Below are 14,905 nucleotides of genomic sequence, written 5' to 3'. Positions count from 1 at the left end.
CTCGGACAAGGCTTGTGGAAAATGTAGTGCCTGCAGTGGGTCAACTATATGGGGAAGTGAGACCACTAGTGGACACCCAGGAATACATAGACCAGACACTGTGACACACTTTGACAGAACAAAACAAAGCACACATACGTCTGCAAGATGTCTGTTAAAGATCTCTTGATCTGGAAAGCATCTGCTGTCTACAAACAGTGACAGACATCTTTCAGATGTCAGTTTTGCATACATTCTAAATCATAAACATCTTAAAGACATCTAATAGACATCTATTCGACATCTACATAAAAGGAAACGTCCTATAGACGTATTGCAGATGAGCAAACACTCAAAAAAATACGTCTTGCCGATGTAAATGCACACGTCAAATAGACATCTCTGAGTTGTGCGTTTGCTATCAGGGTAGGTTATTGAATGTAAATTTAAAAAGTTCATTTTCATGGTGCAACGCATTGTGAACGACTACAACAAGGCTGCACTGCTCCCCCCCCCCCCCCCCCCCCCGGCTCTGCCCTTGTCTATTATTTGTTGTTTCTGTATTAATGACTCTATTTGTGTTTTGTTACTGTTTGTACCTTAAAGATTTAATAAAGATACAAAAATAAAAAAGGCTGCACTGAAGTTGCACCATTTTTACAGAAGCAAATATTGTCAGTCACACAATGATACTCACACACAGACAGTCATGTATATATATATATACTTTATTAATTCTCTCTGGTAAAATAAAATTACAAAATAATTTCAACCTCAAACGGCACCTCCCTTATCTATAATTAATATTAATAAAAATCGTTATTTATACAGCAATCATAATTTCCATGACGAATGAGAAGAAGGCTATCGTATAATTATAATAAATATGAGCTATCTGCATCAGTAATTATTAATGGTAAAAAACTGAGCGATACAAAGCTAAGTTTCAGTAGTAGCATACTCTACAATATTCCAAGCGGATGTAATTCAGTATTCCGGCCACAGGATGTCACTATTAGTCAGTTTTCAAAATGGTCTCTCCATTGAAACGGGGTCAGAAGTAAAATAGTCTATTATTCCAACACCATTATAATAGAAGCAATCCCACTAAGAAAATGACTATAATCACTCATTCTACAGTTATTTCCGTGTGAGCAGCTGTTCCACCTTGATGGGGTGGGTTTTATAACGTATTTACTGGCTTCAGCGTTGCTCTTCAAAATAATGCTTTGCTCAAATGGCTGTTGGTTTCTTGCAGACTGTAAAAAGTGCTGTCCAGATTCCATAACATTCTCAGCTGTTGATTATTTATAATCTCTCTAATACCAAGCACCCTAGTTCCATGTTTTGCAAGACACACCTCACTCCATTTGTCGACTATAGACAGAGCACTTTGGTAGCAAAGACAGAATCAGAAAAAGTGTGTGTGTTTGTGTGTGTGAGTGAGTGAGTGTCCATGCATGTTAACATGTCTGAGTCAGTGTCTTCTAAAATGTATACATTCATGGTAACAGTAGAGTACGTCCGTCTTGTGGACTACATGAAATATGGCAGTTTTCTCATAGGGTTTTTGTGCAAATGTCAGCATCTCCTTCATCATTATACTGTATATTCTGGCGTTAAGCTGTGTTATGCTCGTAGTTATAGTGCATCATATGTGAATGCGTATGTATGGTTATGTCATCTCTTCGTTTCGACTAATCCTCCATCTCTCTGCCCCGGAGGGAACTTCCCACACCAGAGCTCTCAGCAGCTGGAGCTGCTGGTGTTAGGACTGTCCTCGGTGGGCTGAGTCGGGACGGAGCCAGAGCTGGAGGGGGGGTTGGCAGCGGTTGGTGAGAGTGCAGAGGGCACAGTGGGGCTCAGGACCTTGGCATCACGCTCACGCAATAGTTGAATGAGCGCGGCGTGTTGGGCAGTGAGCGTGGCCGACAAATGAGCGGGCAGAGCATTAAAGCCGGCCGTCAGCTGCTCCACCCGCTGCTCCAGACCTAACATCTGCCTCTCCAGATCCTCACTGCGGTCATTCAGCTCAGACATCAGCTCATACATGACGCTCTGCATCTATGTAGAGAGAGAATGAGAGCGCAGTTAGACAGAAATACAGTGATAAAGTAAAGTGAAGGATTCAGAGCAGTCAAAGAGTTCAAATACTATCCCAAAACAGAAGAAAGATTAAATAGAAAGAACAGAGATAATAAATGGAGCAATAAATACATAGAGGAAATAAAAATCTCAAATGAGATCTCTTTAAAGTCAACATGGTGTTCACAATCCATTTGCTCTTAATGTGTTACGTTTCTGAGGAAACAGGATTTTCACTTATAAAAAGTATTGGATGGAACTTGATGGGCCTTATCCATTGGGAAATGATTGGGTTGTGAACAGTAGGCGTTATGCACCAAAATGAATTAAAAACAAGTAGATTTTGCAAAAACAAGTAGATATTTGTCTGTTGGTTAGCATTATTCAATAGTGACAAGAAAAGCAGAGGAAGAGTAAGTTATTATATATTAATGAACGATTATGATGACAATATTTTTTTACATGCACTGATGCACTGTTCGTAATAGGTCCAGGAATGTGCATTAAGTAAACGGTCAATTTTGATCTCATCTTGACTTTAATATCTCTGTTGCTTTGGCTAGACAGCCAAATAAAATTAAACAGAGATTAAATGGAGATTTATGCTTGAGTTTTCAGCTTCTTCAATTTTTCTTATCCAGACTAAATCTCCTTGCTTTTCCTTTCGAGGTTCTCAATGAGAAACTGGGCTCAAAGTGCAAAATCATTTAAAATATGGAATCCATATTCATTTTATAGCACTACACCAGTGTATGTCAGTAGTCTCTTTAAGTTTATTCTTAGGAAGTTTAAGAGAAACATCTGAGACAAAATTTAAATGAATGAAATGTAACTAAGATCTCCAACAGGTTTCTTAAGCACTGAGAGGGTATCATGTGAGCAATCCAATGGTCCTCTGGGTAAGAAGAACAGGTAAAATAACTTACAGTAGTCTAGTAGTCTTAGTCTTAATGACTATTTTTCGATTTCTTTTACAATAAAAATGTCTAAAAAGAAGTTAAATTTCAAGAAGCAACAATTTGAGACATCATTACTTGTTTCAAAGAACATATCTTGAATGACGTTTATTTTTCTTTCCCGACTGGAGCACAGTTTGGCTTTATGCACAAGTCTAGTAAAATTTAGTGAGGTTTATATTCCAAGAGAGAGAGAGAGAGAGAGAGAGAGAGAGAGAGAGAGAGAGAGAGAGAGAGAGAGAGAGAGAGAGAGAGAGAGAGAGAGAGAAATTAATTGCCAGTCGGGCAAGAAATGTGAGAAGCAACTCTTACATAATATTATAAATGGGAAGACAAAAATCCTAAAAAAAAAAAAAAGATTTTAGCTGTCAAGTTAAACAATTGTGTGTATATATATATATATATATATAAATATATATATATAAAACACATTCAGAGGAAAAAATGCATTAAAAGTGTCAGAGAGAGCATGCAATAAAATTTACCTTGAGCAACCTTGAGTATGACTCTCATACAAAGCACAAAATAAAAAATAAAAATAAAGTCCAGCTCACGACATGTACACTGTAATGAAAATGGTGCACAGTCTAAGAAAACACAAAAACTCCCTCTCACTCTCACATAAAAGAAATAAAAACACTTTTAGAAAAAAAACGCCCAAACACACATAGCCATCAAGGAAAATATCATGAATTGCACAAATTTTCTGCCATTCTTTAACTTCCTGTCTCTCTCCCCTCCCACCCTCTCCCTCTCCCCGTCTCCTCGTTCCCACTGCCATCCCTTGCTTTAACACTTGTTCAGGTTGCTAGGAGACACAAAGTCACAGAAACAAACGGGTCAGCATGGAAACAGCTAAATGCGGAGATATATTTGGGAAAGGTATGTGTGTCACCGAGCATTTTGTGTTGCAGTCGATGTGCTTGCAGCCTTGGGTGTTATGAAATGTGTGTGTGTGTGTGTGTGTATGTGTGTGTGTGTGTGTGTGTTTGTGGGCATGGTAAAATTGCTAGAAAGGGAACACAATGTCATTGAAAGTGTGTGTGGGTGTCTACTGTTTCCTATCAGATCTAACGTGCATATGTGTAGGGTCTGATGTGCGTCCATGTCTGTGATTTGTGTTGATGTGTGTGCATTTACAGTAGTCTTACCTTTGATAAGTCCACCAGAGTATTGGCTTGATCACTGAGTTTTCTCTGCTCCATTTTAACACTTCGCAATCTACAAAAACAGGGACACACACACACACACACAACCCATTAGATCTCCCTCTAATCTATCTAGCACCAACGGCCCTCAATTGTGAACCTCAAATAGCTAATTAACTTAATCATCTTGTTTTCTTTTGTTTGTTGTTGAAGAGAATCCCCCAAGATGAATATGCAATTACGGCGTAAATCCTAAAAGCATTAGACTTAAAAGGATTGCATACGTGTGGGATTTCTTTAAAAGACAGCCTTCATTTCGAAAGGAGCCCTTAAAATTGGCGGACAGGGCCATGACAAAACAGTGACATGAGGATTAGAGTTTTTAAAATGATGAGTGGTGCGGTGGGCACCCACACAGAGGATAGTATTCACATCAGCAAGCTAACAGTCAAAGAAACTGATACAATAGTCATTGTTTGGCCAGACAATCACAAATAGGGAAACATGGTGACTTCAGTAGTGTAACGACGTTCAGAAAAGCCAGAGGGACATGTCATTACCAAATTGGATGGGCTTATGAATATTAATTAGGTGACATAACATTACTTTGCTCAGCAGTTGTGATTAGCTAAAAGGCAAGCTAACTCTAACCATATAAACATTAGTGCTTGCTTATTTAATTCCACACTCCAAATAATGCGGGGTTGTTTCAACCCAACTTTGAGTGAAATATGGACGAACCCAGCTGTTGGGTTAAATCTTTTCATTAAATATTTGACCCAAAGTTGGTTTGAAACCACCCAATATTTTTTAGAATGCACCCTCAAAGCAACCACTTGACAGAGGCATCTGTTTGGTCTTAAAGGGATAGTACACCCAAAAGTGAAAATTTACTCACCTTCACGCCATCCCACAGTAGGTGTATATGACATTCTTCTTTCAGATGAATACAGTCGGAGCTATATTAAATAATGTCCGGACTAATCCATGCTTTATAATGGGACTGGATGGTAGCCCAAAATTCCAAGTCCAATAAATTTCACCCATTCATTATGAAAGAAGTCCACACGGCTCCGGGGGATTAATAAAGGCCCTCTGAAGCAAAGTGATGCTTTCGTTTGTGTAAGAAAAATATTAATTTTTACAACTTTATAAACCTTAATCTCTAGCTTCCGCCAACTATTCTATTCAAGATCACGAGAGAGTAGCATCCAGTGGGTGACGTAGGATGTAGGCGTAGCATAAGCTCTGGTGAGAATATGCAAGTCTCGCGAGAAACAAGTTTACAGCAAAGAAAAACCAGTGTCCTCTTGGCTAATATCGAAATCCTCCAACATTTTTCTTTACAAATCCTCGTTTTGTACAACTAATTCCTGATCGTGTTCGTCACTGCGTTTGCCTACGTCATACATCATCCACTGCACGGCACTCTCCCATGAACTCGAATACAATAGTTGGCAGAAACTATAGATTAAGGTTTATAAAGTTGTAAATATGAATATTTTTCTTACACAAACGAAACGCATCACTTTGTTTCAGAAAAAGCCTTTATTAACCCCCCGGAGCCATGTGGACTTCTTTCATAATGGATGGGTGAAATTGTTTGGGCTTCAAATTTTGGGCTACCATCCACTCCCATTATAAAGCATGGATTAGCCTGGACATTATTTAATATAACTCTGATTGCATTTGTCAGAAAGAACAATGTAATATACAGTACACCTAGGATGGCTTGAGGGTGAGTAAATCGGGGTAATTTTCATTTTTGGGTGAACTAAAGGGAAAGTTTACCCATACAAAGTTTAAGTCATACAAGTTTTGGGCAACATGAGGATGAGTAAATAATGACTTAATTTTTGGGTGAACAATCCCTTTAAAGCTGATATTATATTAATCTAAACCAAAGGAAAATAACAATCTGTTTATTATAAGTGTTCACTGCAGTCTGTCACTTTAAATGCTCTGACTGGATGTTTTTATTAATGATTATTACAACTTTTTCATTATAGTTATCGTTGTTTGTGTGAATGGCTCTTTACAATGGGTGCTACATGCGTGATCTGTGGGATCAAATTATGCTGATAAGGCCTGAAAACACCAAAATATAAAGATTTTGGTATTTGGATTATACAACAACCGAATTACATCTTAAATCTCAAGTTAAAGTTTCACAGTTTCAAGATGTAGTCCAAAAAAAAAAAACAGGTCTGAAGTGATGAATGGTACAGGCAACCATCATCACACTTGAATGTTAGTGAAAAAAGCTTGATAAATTAGCACATAGAGCTATTAGAAAAAGCTGCCTCAGACATGCCAACTACCACTCAGCCCAAATGCGAAGCACTTCAAATGCTTTTTGTGTGATTTTATCTTATATTGCTAAAGTTCACTTTGCATTACTGGTCCATGAGTGTGATCAATGTGAGAATATAAAGTGCCTAGATGAGAGTTTGAGTAAAGCTGTGTGTCTGTGATGGGAGGTTGTTTTTCTCACTGGTGAATGGCTTGGAGGAACTTCCTCTGATGCTTGCGTACGCGGGAGTGGTCAATTTTCTTCATCAGTTTGGTGTGCTTGTATATCAGCCAAGTCTCTCGTAGAACATTCGCTGCTGCGTTCTTTATCTGAGGGGACATGTCACCATAACAACAATATAAGCAACAGGAAAAACATCTCAGGAGAAAGTTATCATAGCTCTGCTTCGCCAATACACGCACACAACCCCAAACATCTGCCAAATTAAAGGTACTCTTGGGAGATATTCCAGAGCGACTTGATTTTGTAGGACATTATTCTGTCAATTCACTATTCTGGCCCCATACCAGCAATTTCCAATAAAAGAGGGTCAACTCTAAAGCTGTTACAATATACCTTTATATCTTTGTGGTAAAGTTTTGAAGGACAAAATTAAAGCTGCCTTTTCTGGTCTGCCAAACAACTGATTGAAAGACATTCATTTCCAATGGAGAGATGTACGGCAGCTGCATGGAGTTGAAATCATATGCACATGTGACATTTTTGGATCCAATTTGAGCCTTGAATCGTTTAAAATAATTAAACCATATGTGAGCATCCGACCAGAAGTGAAGTTTTCTAATTAAGAAGACGACTGTGATGTGAGAGTTTCCGATTTCCATTTTATTTTTTAATAATCTAGATTCTGAGCAGTTTTGATATATTGAGCTTAGTGAGCTAAGTTTTTGCAATCCATATATTTATAGACAGAACCTGTTTTGTTTTCTATATAAAAAGTCTCAAAATGTATAAAACTTAAAAAAAAAAAAACATCACATGATGTAAATAAATTGTCATAGAGTAAGAATATGTGAATAACTCAATTTTGACAAAATATTAAAAATATATGCATTTATTTATTTTAATATAATTATTACTTAAATTATTAATTGTTTTGAAGTTCAAATATTACAACATTTTTAACTCCTGCCCCTTGCCCTTGAAGACCTCCTCGTGCATCGTATGATTTGTTTGTGATCTCCCGAAGCCACAAATTCTCTCTAAATCTCACATATGGCACCAGAAAAGGGAGAGGAAGAGCAAATAAAAGACATAATTGAATAAGAAAATCTGCTGAAGAAAAATGAATGAGGAGACTTCAAAGGAGCACCTCTTCAGAGAAAAGAACAATTACATCCTTGGTGGGGAACGGAGGGGCGATAGAACCTAAGATAGAATAAGATCCTGATTTGACAGTATTCCTCCACCCATAGGGCAGCACCAGGCTTTTTTAAGCACTGTGTCTGAATTTAGCACAGCACAGCTCTGATTAATTAACAGTGGTCAGTGTATTTAATAATACAACAGTAGGAGCTCTGGCCCAACCTCAACGCAGGTCTCATTTATGAGAAGAGCCAGAGACAGGGCAAGTTAGAGAGTGAGAGAGGGAGGAAGATGATACCGGATATAATTTAGGCAGGGATGCTCATAGCAGTCTACAAGTGGAGTTTACTTGAATCTGAAATCCAAATGACACTGAAGCAGTATTATATTGATTAATAAATACTGCTACTACAATAATAGTAAAGTTCAGAAAAGCTCCCTTATATCTCATAGACTCACAAACTGGATTATACAATATTGATGACCTATTTACATACAAAGGGCCATTAGTAATCCATACTGTCCCTACAACTACTTTTCTAAACACTGATTTGATTGTTTTCAAATGATTCAGTCTAAGTCGCCTATGCCTAGAAATAGTCCTGCACATGAAAATCACATTTCAGGAAAAATCAGCATGCAGACTGATGGTCTGTAAAGCTCAGATATGCCAGCACAAAATAGATATTAGAGTCTACATAAAAACAATCTGAAATAATGAATAAAACTATATATATATATATATATATATATATATATATATATATATATATATATATATATATATATATATATATATATATATATATATGTAATTTTTGGTAATCTTTGGTAACATTTTCACAGGTGATACATTTTAAAAGTTGTAATCACTATTTCTTTTAAAAACACATTCCACTTAAGAAATTACATTACCCATGCTATTATATCATTTGTTTCTCTGTTATCTAGTTTTTTTTGGACAATAATTTAATTGAGCAGTTCTCAGTTTTTTGGCCCCAAGGCCCACTATTGCCTACAACAATATTCAAAGGCCCTATGACTATATATATATATATATACGATTTGCTCTACCTTCAGTTCAAACAGGTTGGATTTAATTTGTATGCGTGTTTGAGAGTAAACATCTTAACCAACCATAATGACCTCTTAATACATTATTGCCGTTTATATATATATATATATAATTAATATATAATTCTTTACATGGCAATTACTTCTAGGTACTGCACAATCAATCAAAGACAAGAGAGCAAGAGAGACACTGTCAGAGAGGTCAAAGCAGTTGCAAGCAGACATTAGAGAGAAAAAGGATGAGGGCAACTGTAATGAAGTCTGGGCCATCATTGTTGACTATGTGGAAAATTGAAGCCTTACCATTACAGCAGCTGCCAGACTCACCAAGTCAATCATAAAACATTTCTCCAAGAAAAAAGTATGTTTACAGGATATGCACTACACTTTTACAATAGAGTTAATGGAGTTGTTTCACTGTATTATTGATCATATACTCTGGGCTACTCTCAGAGTTGGCACAAAACCTCATGATTGTATAATTTCTTAATTTATTACACATTAGATGAAACACTGGATAGATATTTTGTCAGTTTGATTAGGTAATATAAGCATGTTGCCTATGGATGATTTATTACTTGTATCTTGCATATTTGCTACACTTTTACCTTTTTCTTAGTGTGAAGAGCTTTTTAATTAACTGAAGAACTGGTTTTCATAAAGAATCTTTAGTGCAATGGAAAGGTTCTATGGATGTTAAATGTTTTTCATGGAACTATAGATGCCTCTTAATATCATTTGTTTTTAAAAGTGTACTGAAAAAAACTGTTAGTTAAGATGGCTGACATTACATTACAACCTTTAAAAACAATAATGAAAGTAAATATTTACAACCCTCATGAATGCATATTTATTCTTGAAGACTGGCTTTTACAAGTGTGGTAAGTGTAATTAATATATTTACCACTTTGAAAATGGTACCAACATGATTAGAAAACTGGAATACTTTATAACGAGCACATTAGCGTTTATATTTAAAGATAGTTTGTGGTAAACAATTCTAGTCTGAGAAACTTGTCCATCTTTACCATACTTTAACCCTGGGTTATTCAATCCCAACCCAAATATGGACTAACCCAAGTGTTTTTGTAAAATTTTTAACCCAACAATTGGTATAGTCCATATCTGAACCAAAATTGGGTTGAAACAACCCAGCATTTGGAACACAAGCGGTTTTCCTCCTAATGTGGAGACGGAGGAACACCATGCACCCTGTAATCCAGTTAAAGGAAAAACTTTTGTTGCCGTGTCTCCACGGCAACAGGTCTGTGAAGTCAAAGTTGCGAGCGCATTTTTTCTCTTTTAGTAGAGGTTTGTAACCATAGTAGCAGCAAACTCAATGCATGAGGATGATTGTCACAGTTGCTATACAGCATTTATCAATGCTTTATCAATGGGTCTCTTTCTCTCTCTTTCTCTTTCACCCCAAAGCCTGTTAAACTGAGGCAAATGAGTGCATGTGATGTAATAAACGGAAAAAAAACCAGCTCATTTTCCACCTTCTTTCCATCTTTTCCATCTTCTCACTTGAGGAAGGCATTTACTACAGCTGCTCCTCTGCAGCAGCACTTCATTGCTAAAGTGATTTCTTTTTAATCTGCATTACAATTATTGATCACCAGCCTTCTAGTCACTGATGCCGGCCATGATGTTGCCTACAGATTTGATACGAGGAGCTATTTCTGAGCTCTTCAAGTGCATCAAAATTTTAACAGGACCTACGGAGAAAGAAAACTGATACATGTATATGCTTTTCTGAAAACAAAGCTGTGTCTGTGTGTCCATTTAGTGAATTGTGAGTGTATGTGTGTCTGTGTGTTTACCCGTTTGGTGAGCTGTGTGTCCATCATAAAGTTGTGCACATGCTTCTCCGCCTTTGTCAGTTCAAGCTTCCTGGCTACCACGGCAACAACCAAAGCAGTGCATCCTGCTCCCTGCGAGAGACAAGAGACGAGGTCAAGGTGAGAGGACACGCATGCATGAAAACATTATTTATTTGTATCATTAGCAGAAGTCACATGGAACAACATATTTGAAAATAAATAAGGAAGGTCCCATGGATGGGCTATGGAAACATTAACACCCATTCATTCCAGATGAGAGAGCACTAGAAAGAGAAAAAAATGTATATGAAACAAACAAGTGTTTGTAAAGTGATTTAAGTAAAAGGCGATAAATTACAAATAAGTCAGGCAAAATCCTAAGAAAAAAAATTTAATAATAAAAAAATGAAGACAATTTTAGGACTGTTAGGATTGTTTGCAGTGTTACATTCTGTGGCGTCATGCACCTATTTCTTTTAACCAGGGCAACCAGTGGCAGTTCTGTACACTTGGATCCCTAGGGGAGATGAGGCATGACAAAAGAGGAAAAACATTTTTAAAGACTGACTCTAGTGGTACCAGTTTCGAATCTTGACCTAACAAATAGCAGCTCTGATGTTTAAATAATATCTCATTTTGCAATATTGTTTAAATATTTGGGCTCAGTAAGATTTTAAATTGTGAGAAGAAGTCTATTATGCTCACCATGCTGCATTTATTTGATCAAAAATACAGTAAAACAGTAATATTGTCAAATATATAACACCAACATGTCAGAAAAGAATAAAAATGTATAAAACAGAATCACTGTTTTGTAAATAAAACAGAGTTTAATTTAAGCAGAGTAATTAAAATTACATAAAATTATAAAATATAATTTTATGTAATTAAAAATGGATGGATGGATGAAACATGACCCTGACATGAGATTCTTGAGATTTCCTGAGAACAGTTTAGGCAGTACTGCAGAAGAGACCAGGGTGATACAAAAGAGAGAGAGAGAGAGAGAGAAAGAGAGAGAGAGAGAGAGAGAGAGAGAGAGAGAGAGAGAGGTTTATTCCTGTAAACTGAAGAAATCACAGACCACTACACCAAAGTGATAGAGGCACGCAGACGAAAAGAGACTGAGACAGGTTGTGGGAAAATGAGGAAATAAACCCATTAAGTGGTGAAGAGCTGGAGTGATGCAGACAGGGAGAGAGGAATACAATTACAGTTCAAGAAGAGAGAAACAATAGTTTAGCAAAGAAAGAGGTCTGGGGAACAAAGTGACAAAAAGGGTAGTGGTGGTGTTAATGAGGTCACAGAACTACTAATAAGAAATGAATTTGAATTAAAAAAGTGACTAATAAAAGTGTGTGTGTTTCCTAATACTTCCTATACTAAGGTTTATACGTGTGTAGTGTGTGTGTGATGATAATGGAATGTTTTTTAACCCACTTGTAGGACATACAGAAGAGAAACATTAATCCAAAAATACTCTCGGCCCCAGGCACGTGCAGGAGGGGGGGGGGGGGGGGGGGTGTGGCGTTGGGTGCTTGAGCACCTGCCCCTTTACCCCTTGGTGCCCAAAGTGCCCTTTTGTCAAAGCAAATTTCCTCAATTTTTTTGTAATAAATTACTTCTAGGTACTGCACAATCAATCAAAGACAAGATGACAAGACAAGATATGCCCTTTTGTGAATGCCTGCCCATGCCCAATCTAAATATGGTTGCACTTTATTTTACAGTACGTGTACTAACATGTACTTATAGTGTACTTACAGTGTATTTATCTAAGAAAGTTCTGGTAATACAAGGTAACATGGGGTAGGGTTAGGTTTAGGGGTAGGTTCAGGGTTAGTACCTAGTTATTACATAGTTATTGAAATTACTATAATAAGTACATAGTATGTACATGAGGAACAGGACTGTAAAATAAAGTGCTAGCCTAAATATTAGTAAGATTTATTAATAATAATTTAGCCGTAAATAAAATGACCCACATGATGACCTTTCACCTGACGACGACAACCTCCTCCGAGCGGGACGATTCCTCTCAAGCTGCACGCGCATTTTTTAATTGCTAGAGGATATTATAAACACCGCGGCAGCTGGTAAGTGGTGTTTCATTCTCAGCAAAGTGATTTTGATGTTTATTTACTTATTATTATTTTACAAGAACGATGTGATGTGAGAACATGCAGATATGTTGTTTATGTTGCTGTGTGTAGCCTGTAGTGTAGAAGTAACGTTAGCGTGCTGTTTGAGGGAGAAAGGTTTTTTATGTTATTTGACTAAACTAGTATTATATTACAGTATTTATTTATTTTTTAAAACATAGAGTGCCTTAAAAATAATTATCACAACACTGCTAAGGTTTATTTAAATTTTCTCATTCTCTGAATTATCATTATAAAAATAAAAACAATTAAGAAATGAATTAAAATATAATTATATTTAAATGTGACACAAATATATATATATTGACATCTGACACCTGACATCAAAGTGCAGTGTGAAGGAGATGAATAACACTTGTAGCCTGTCATTTGTTTACATTGCAAAGGTGTTCAATTTTAGAAAACAACAACTGCAACAGTAATAATAATATTAATCACTATATTCCAGTGTATCAGTTGTTTAATGTTTTGTATCAATATTTAAGGTGGACTTATTGATTAGGTGCAAGAGTAGACAGTAGTGATGGTTAAAATAATAGATTAATGCTGAAATAGTAAATTATGCCTTGTTTCTAAATGGACAGAGTTGAATGTAATAGAGCTGGGGCCGTTTCACTAAGGAGGTTCAACCAACTCTGAGTTTAAACTTGAACTCTACCCTGAGATGGGAAACTCTGAGTTTTCGGTTACAGAACAGCTGAAATGAGTTGGTTTAATCAACTCTAAATTGACTGACTCTGAGTCCAGCGTGTGCACCACTACTATAAAAAGCCAGTATCAATGGAGCGCCGATATTACGATTCACCATGGCAACAGCTCCCGCCAAAAATCCATCTGCATACTTCAGACTCGATACAAATGTAATTCTTATCAGTGTTATAATATCACAGGTGAAAATTGGCAGAACATTAGATTAATGTATTAATAGCTAATCATTTTATGTATCTCATGGGCAAAAAATATATATAAGATAATCATATTAATAATATTTTAAGTGTATTTTTCTAATTTTACAAATGATCTGCCAATAGAGTAAGACAAATACGGCAGTGGCTATTTACACTAAGTGGAATTAACATACTTTCTTAGCGATAGATCCTATTTACAGTAGGCTAAGTGCAAGTAGCTCTAGATGCTATTTACAGAAAAAAATGTACAGTGAAAATCGTGATATATTCTATTTACCATGTAAAAGTAGCAGTTCTTTGCAACAGGCTAAGTGTAAATGATAATTAGATGCTACAGTAGTTATACTTTATACTGGCAGATACATTTGCACCACAGTATTGTTATACATTAACAGGATGCAATAATAACATATTGTAAATGATTATATTTATTACAATTATAAATAGTTGTATCATTATTAAACACTCATTAGGCACTTTACTTCCACTTTTAGAACATTTTGTTAATTTTTATTGAAAATAAAATCACATGTGATGGGAAAAGTGAGAAGAATGAGCTCGGCAAAAGCCGGACTCTAACCCAATCAATCACGTTACAAGCTAGTTTCCGTGCCAAAAACATGACTGCCTAGTGCCTACACCACTGAAGCCGTTATTCACATGTCATATTTAACCTTATGTGTCGATGGAGGGCGGAGCTACAGTAGATTTGTACTTAGTAATAGACACTCAGAAAAAGGTTTACCATTTGCATTAAGATTATTTTTATTACCACACTGGCATTTAATTTTGCTTAAGTAAAATGCACTTAATTTAGATCCCCCCCCCCCGACCCCCCCCCCCCCCCCCCCCCAGGAAACAAGACAACATTTCTTATATCATTTTCTTATATAGAAAATCAATCTTTATTTTATAATTCTTTTTTATATTTGTACTTGGGCAAAAAAAGAAGAAAAAAACACTTAGTAAGAAGAGCATTTTTCCAGCGTGCATTAATGAAGTGTTTAAAAAGGGGGAGGAGACCGAAATAAACTCTGGGTTTATTGAAGAAAACCTGCTCCCAACCAGGTTAGGTTCATATTGTAAGTTACCATGGTAACTGACTCTGAGTGTAAGTTACCTCTCTTTCAGAAACGGGCTTGACTTACCCTGCT

The 14,905-nt window shown here is 36.4% G+C and overlaps 1 protein-coding gene across 3 annotated transcripts in view; it reads right to left on the bottom strand.

Moving 5' to 3' along the window:
• Positions 1-693: 693 nt before the first annotated feature.
• Positions 694-14,905, bottom strand: part of LOC132102993 (small conductance calcium-activated potassium channel protein 2-like) — a 56,309-nt gene continuing 42,097 nt past the window's right edge. For all 3 annotated transcript variants that reach the window (XM_059507772.1, XM_059507771.1, XM_059507770.1), the window contains 4 exons: positions 10,682-10,792; positions 6,663-6,790; positions 4,172-4,241; positions 694-2,043 (listed from right to left, as the gene is read on the bottom strand). In XM_059507772.1, coding sequence (XP_059363755.1) covers positions 1,726-2,043; positions 4,172-4,241; positions 6,663-6,790; positions 10,682-10,792 — 627 coding nt within the window. In that variant the 3' untranslated portion in view covers positions 694-1,725. The remainder of the gene's footprint in view (positions 2,044-4,171; positions 4,242-6,662; positions 6,791-10,681; positions 10,793-14,905) is intronic.

This window comes from Carassius carassius, chromosome 24 (assembly GCF_963082965.1).
Source record: "Carassius carassius chromosome 24, fCarCar2.1, whole genome shotgun sequence".
Lineage (NCBI taxonomy): Eukaryota > Metazoa > Chordata > Actinopteri > Cypriniformes > Cyprinidae > Carassius > Carassius carassius.
Note: the sequence above shows the minus strand (reverse complement) of the source record. Positions and strands in the feature narration are given on the sequence as shown.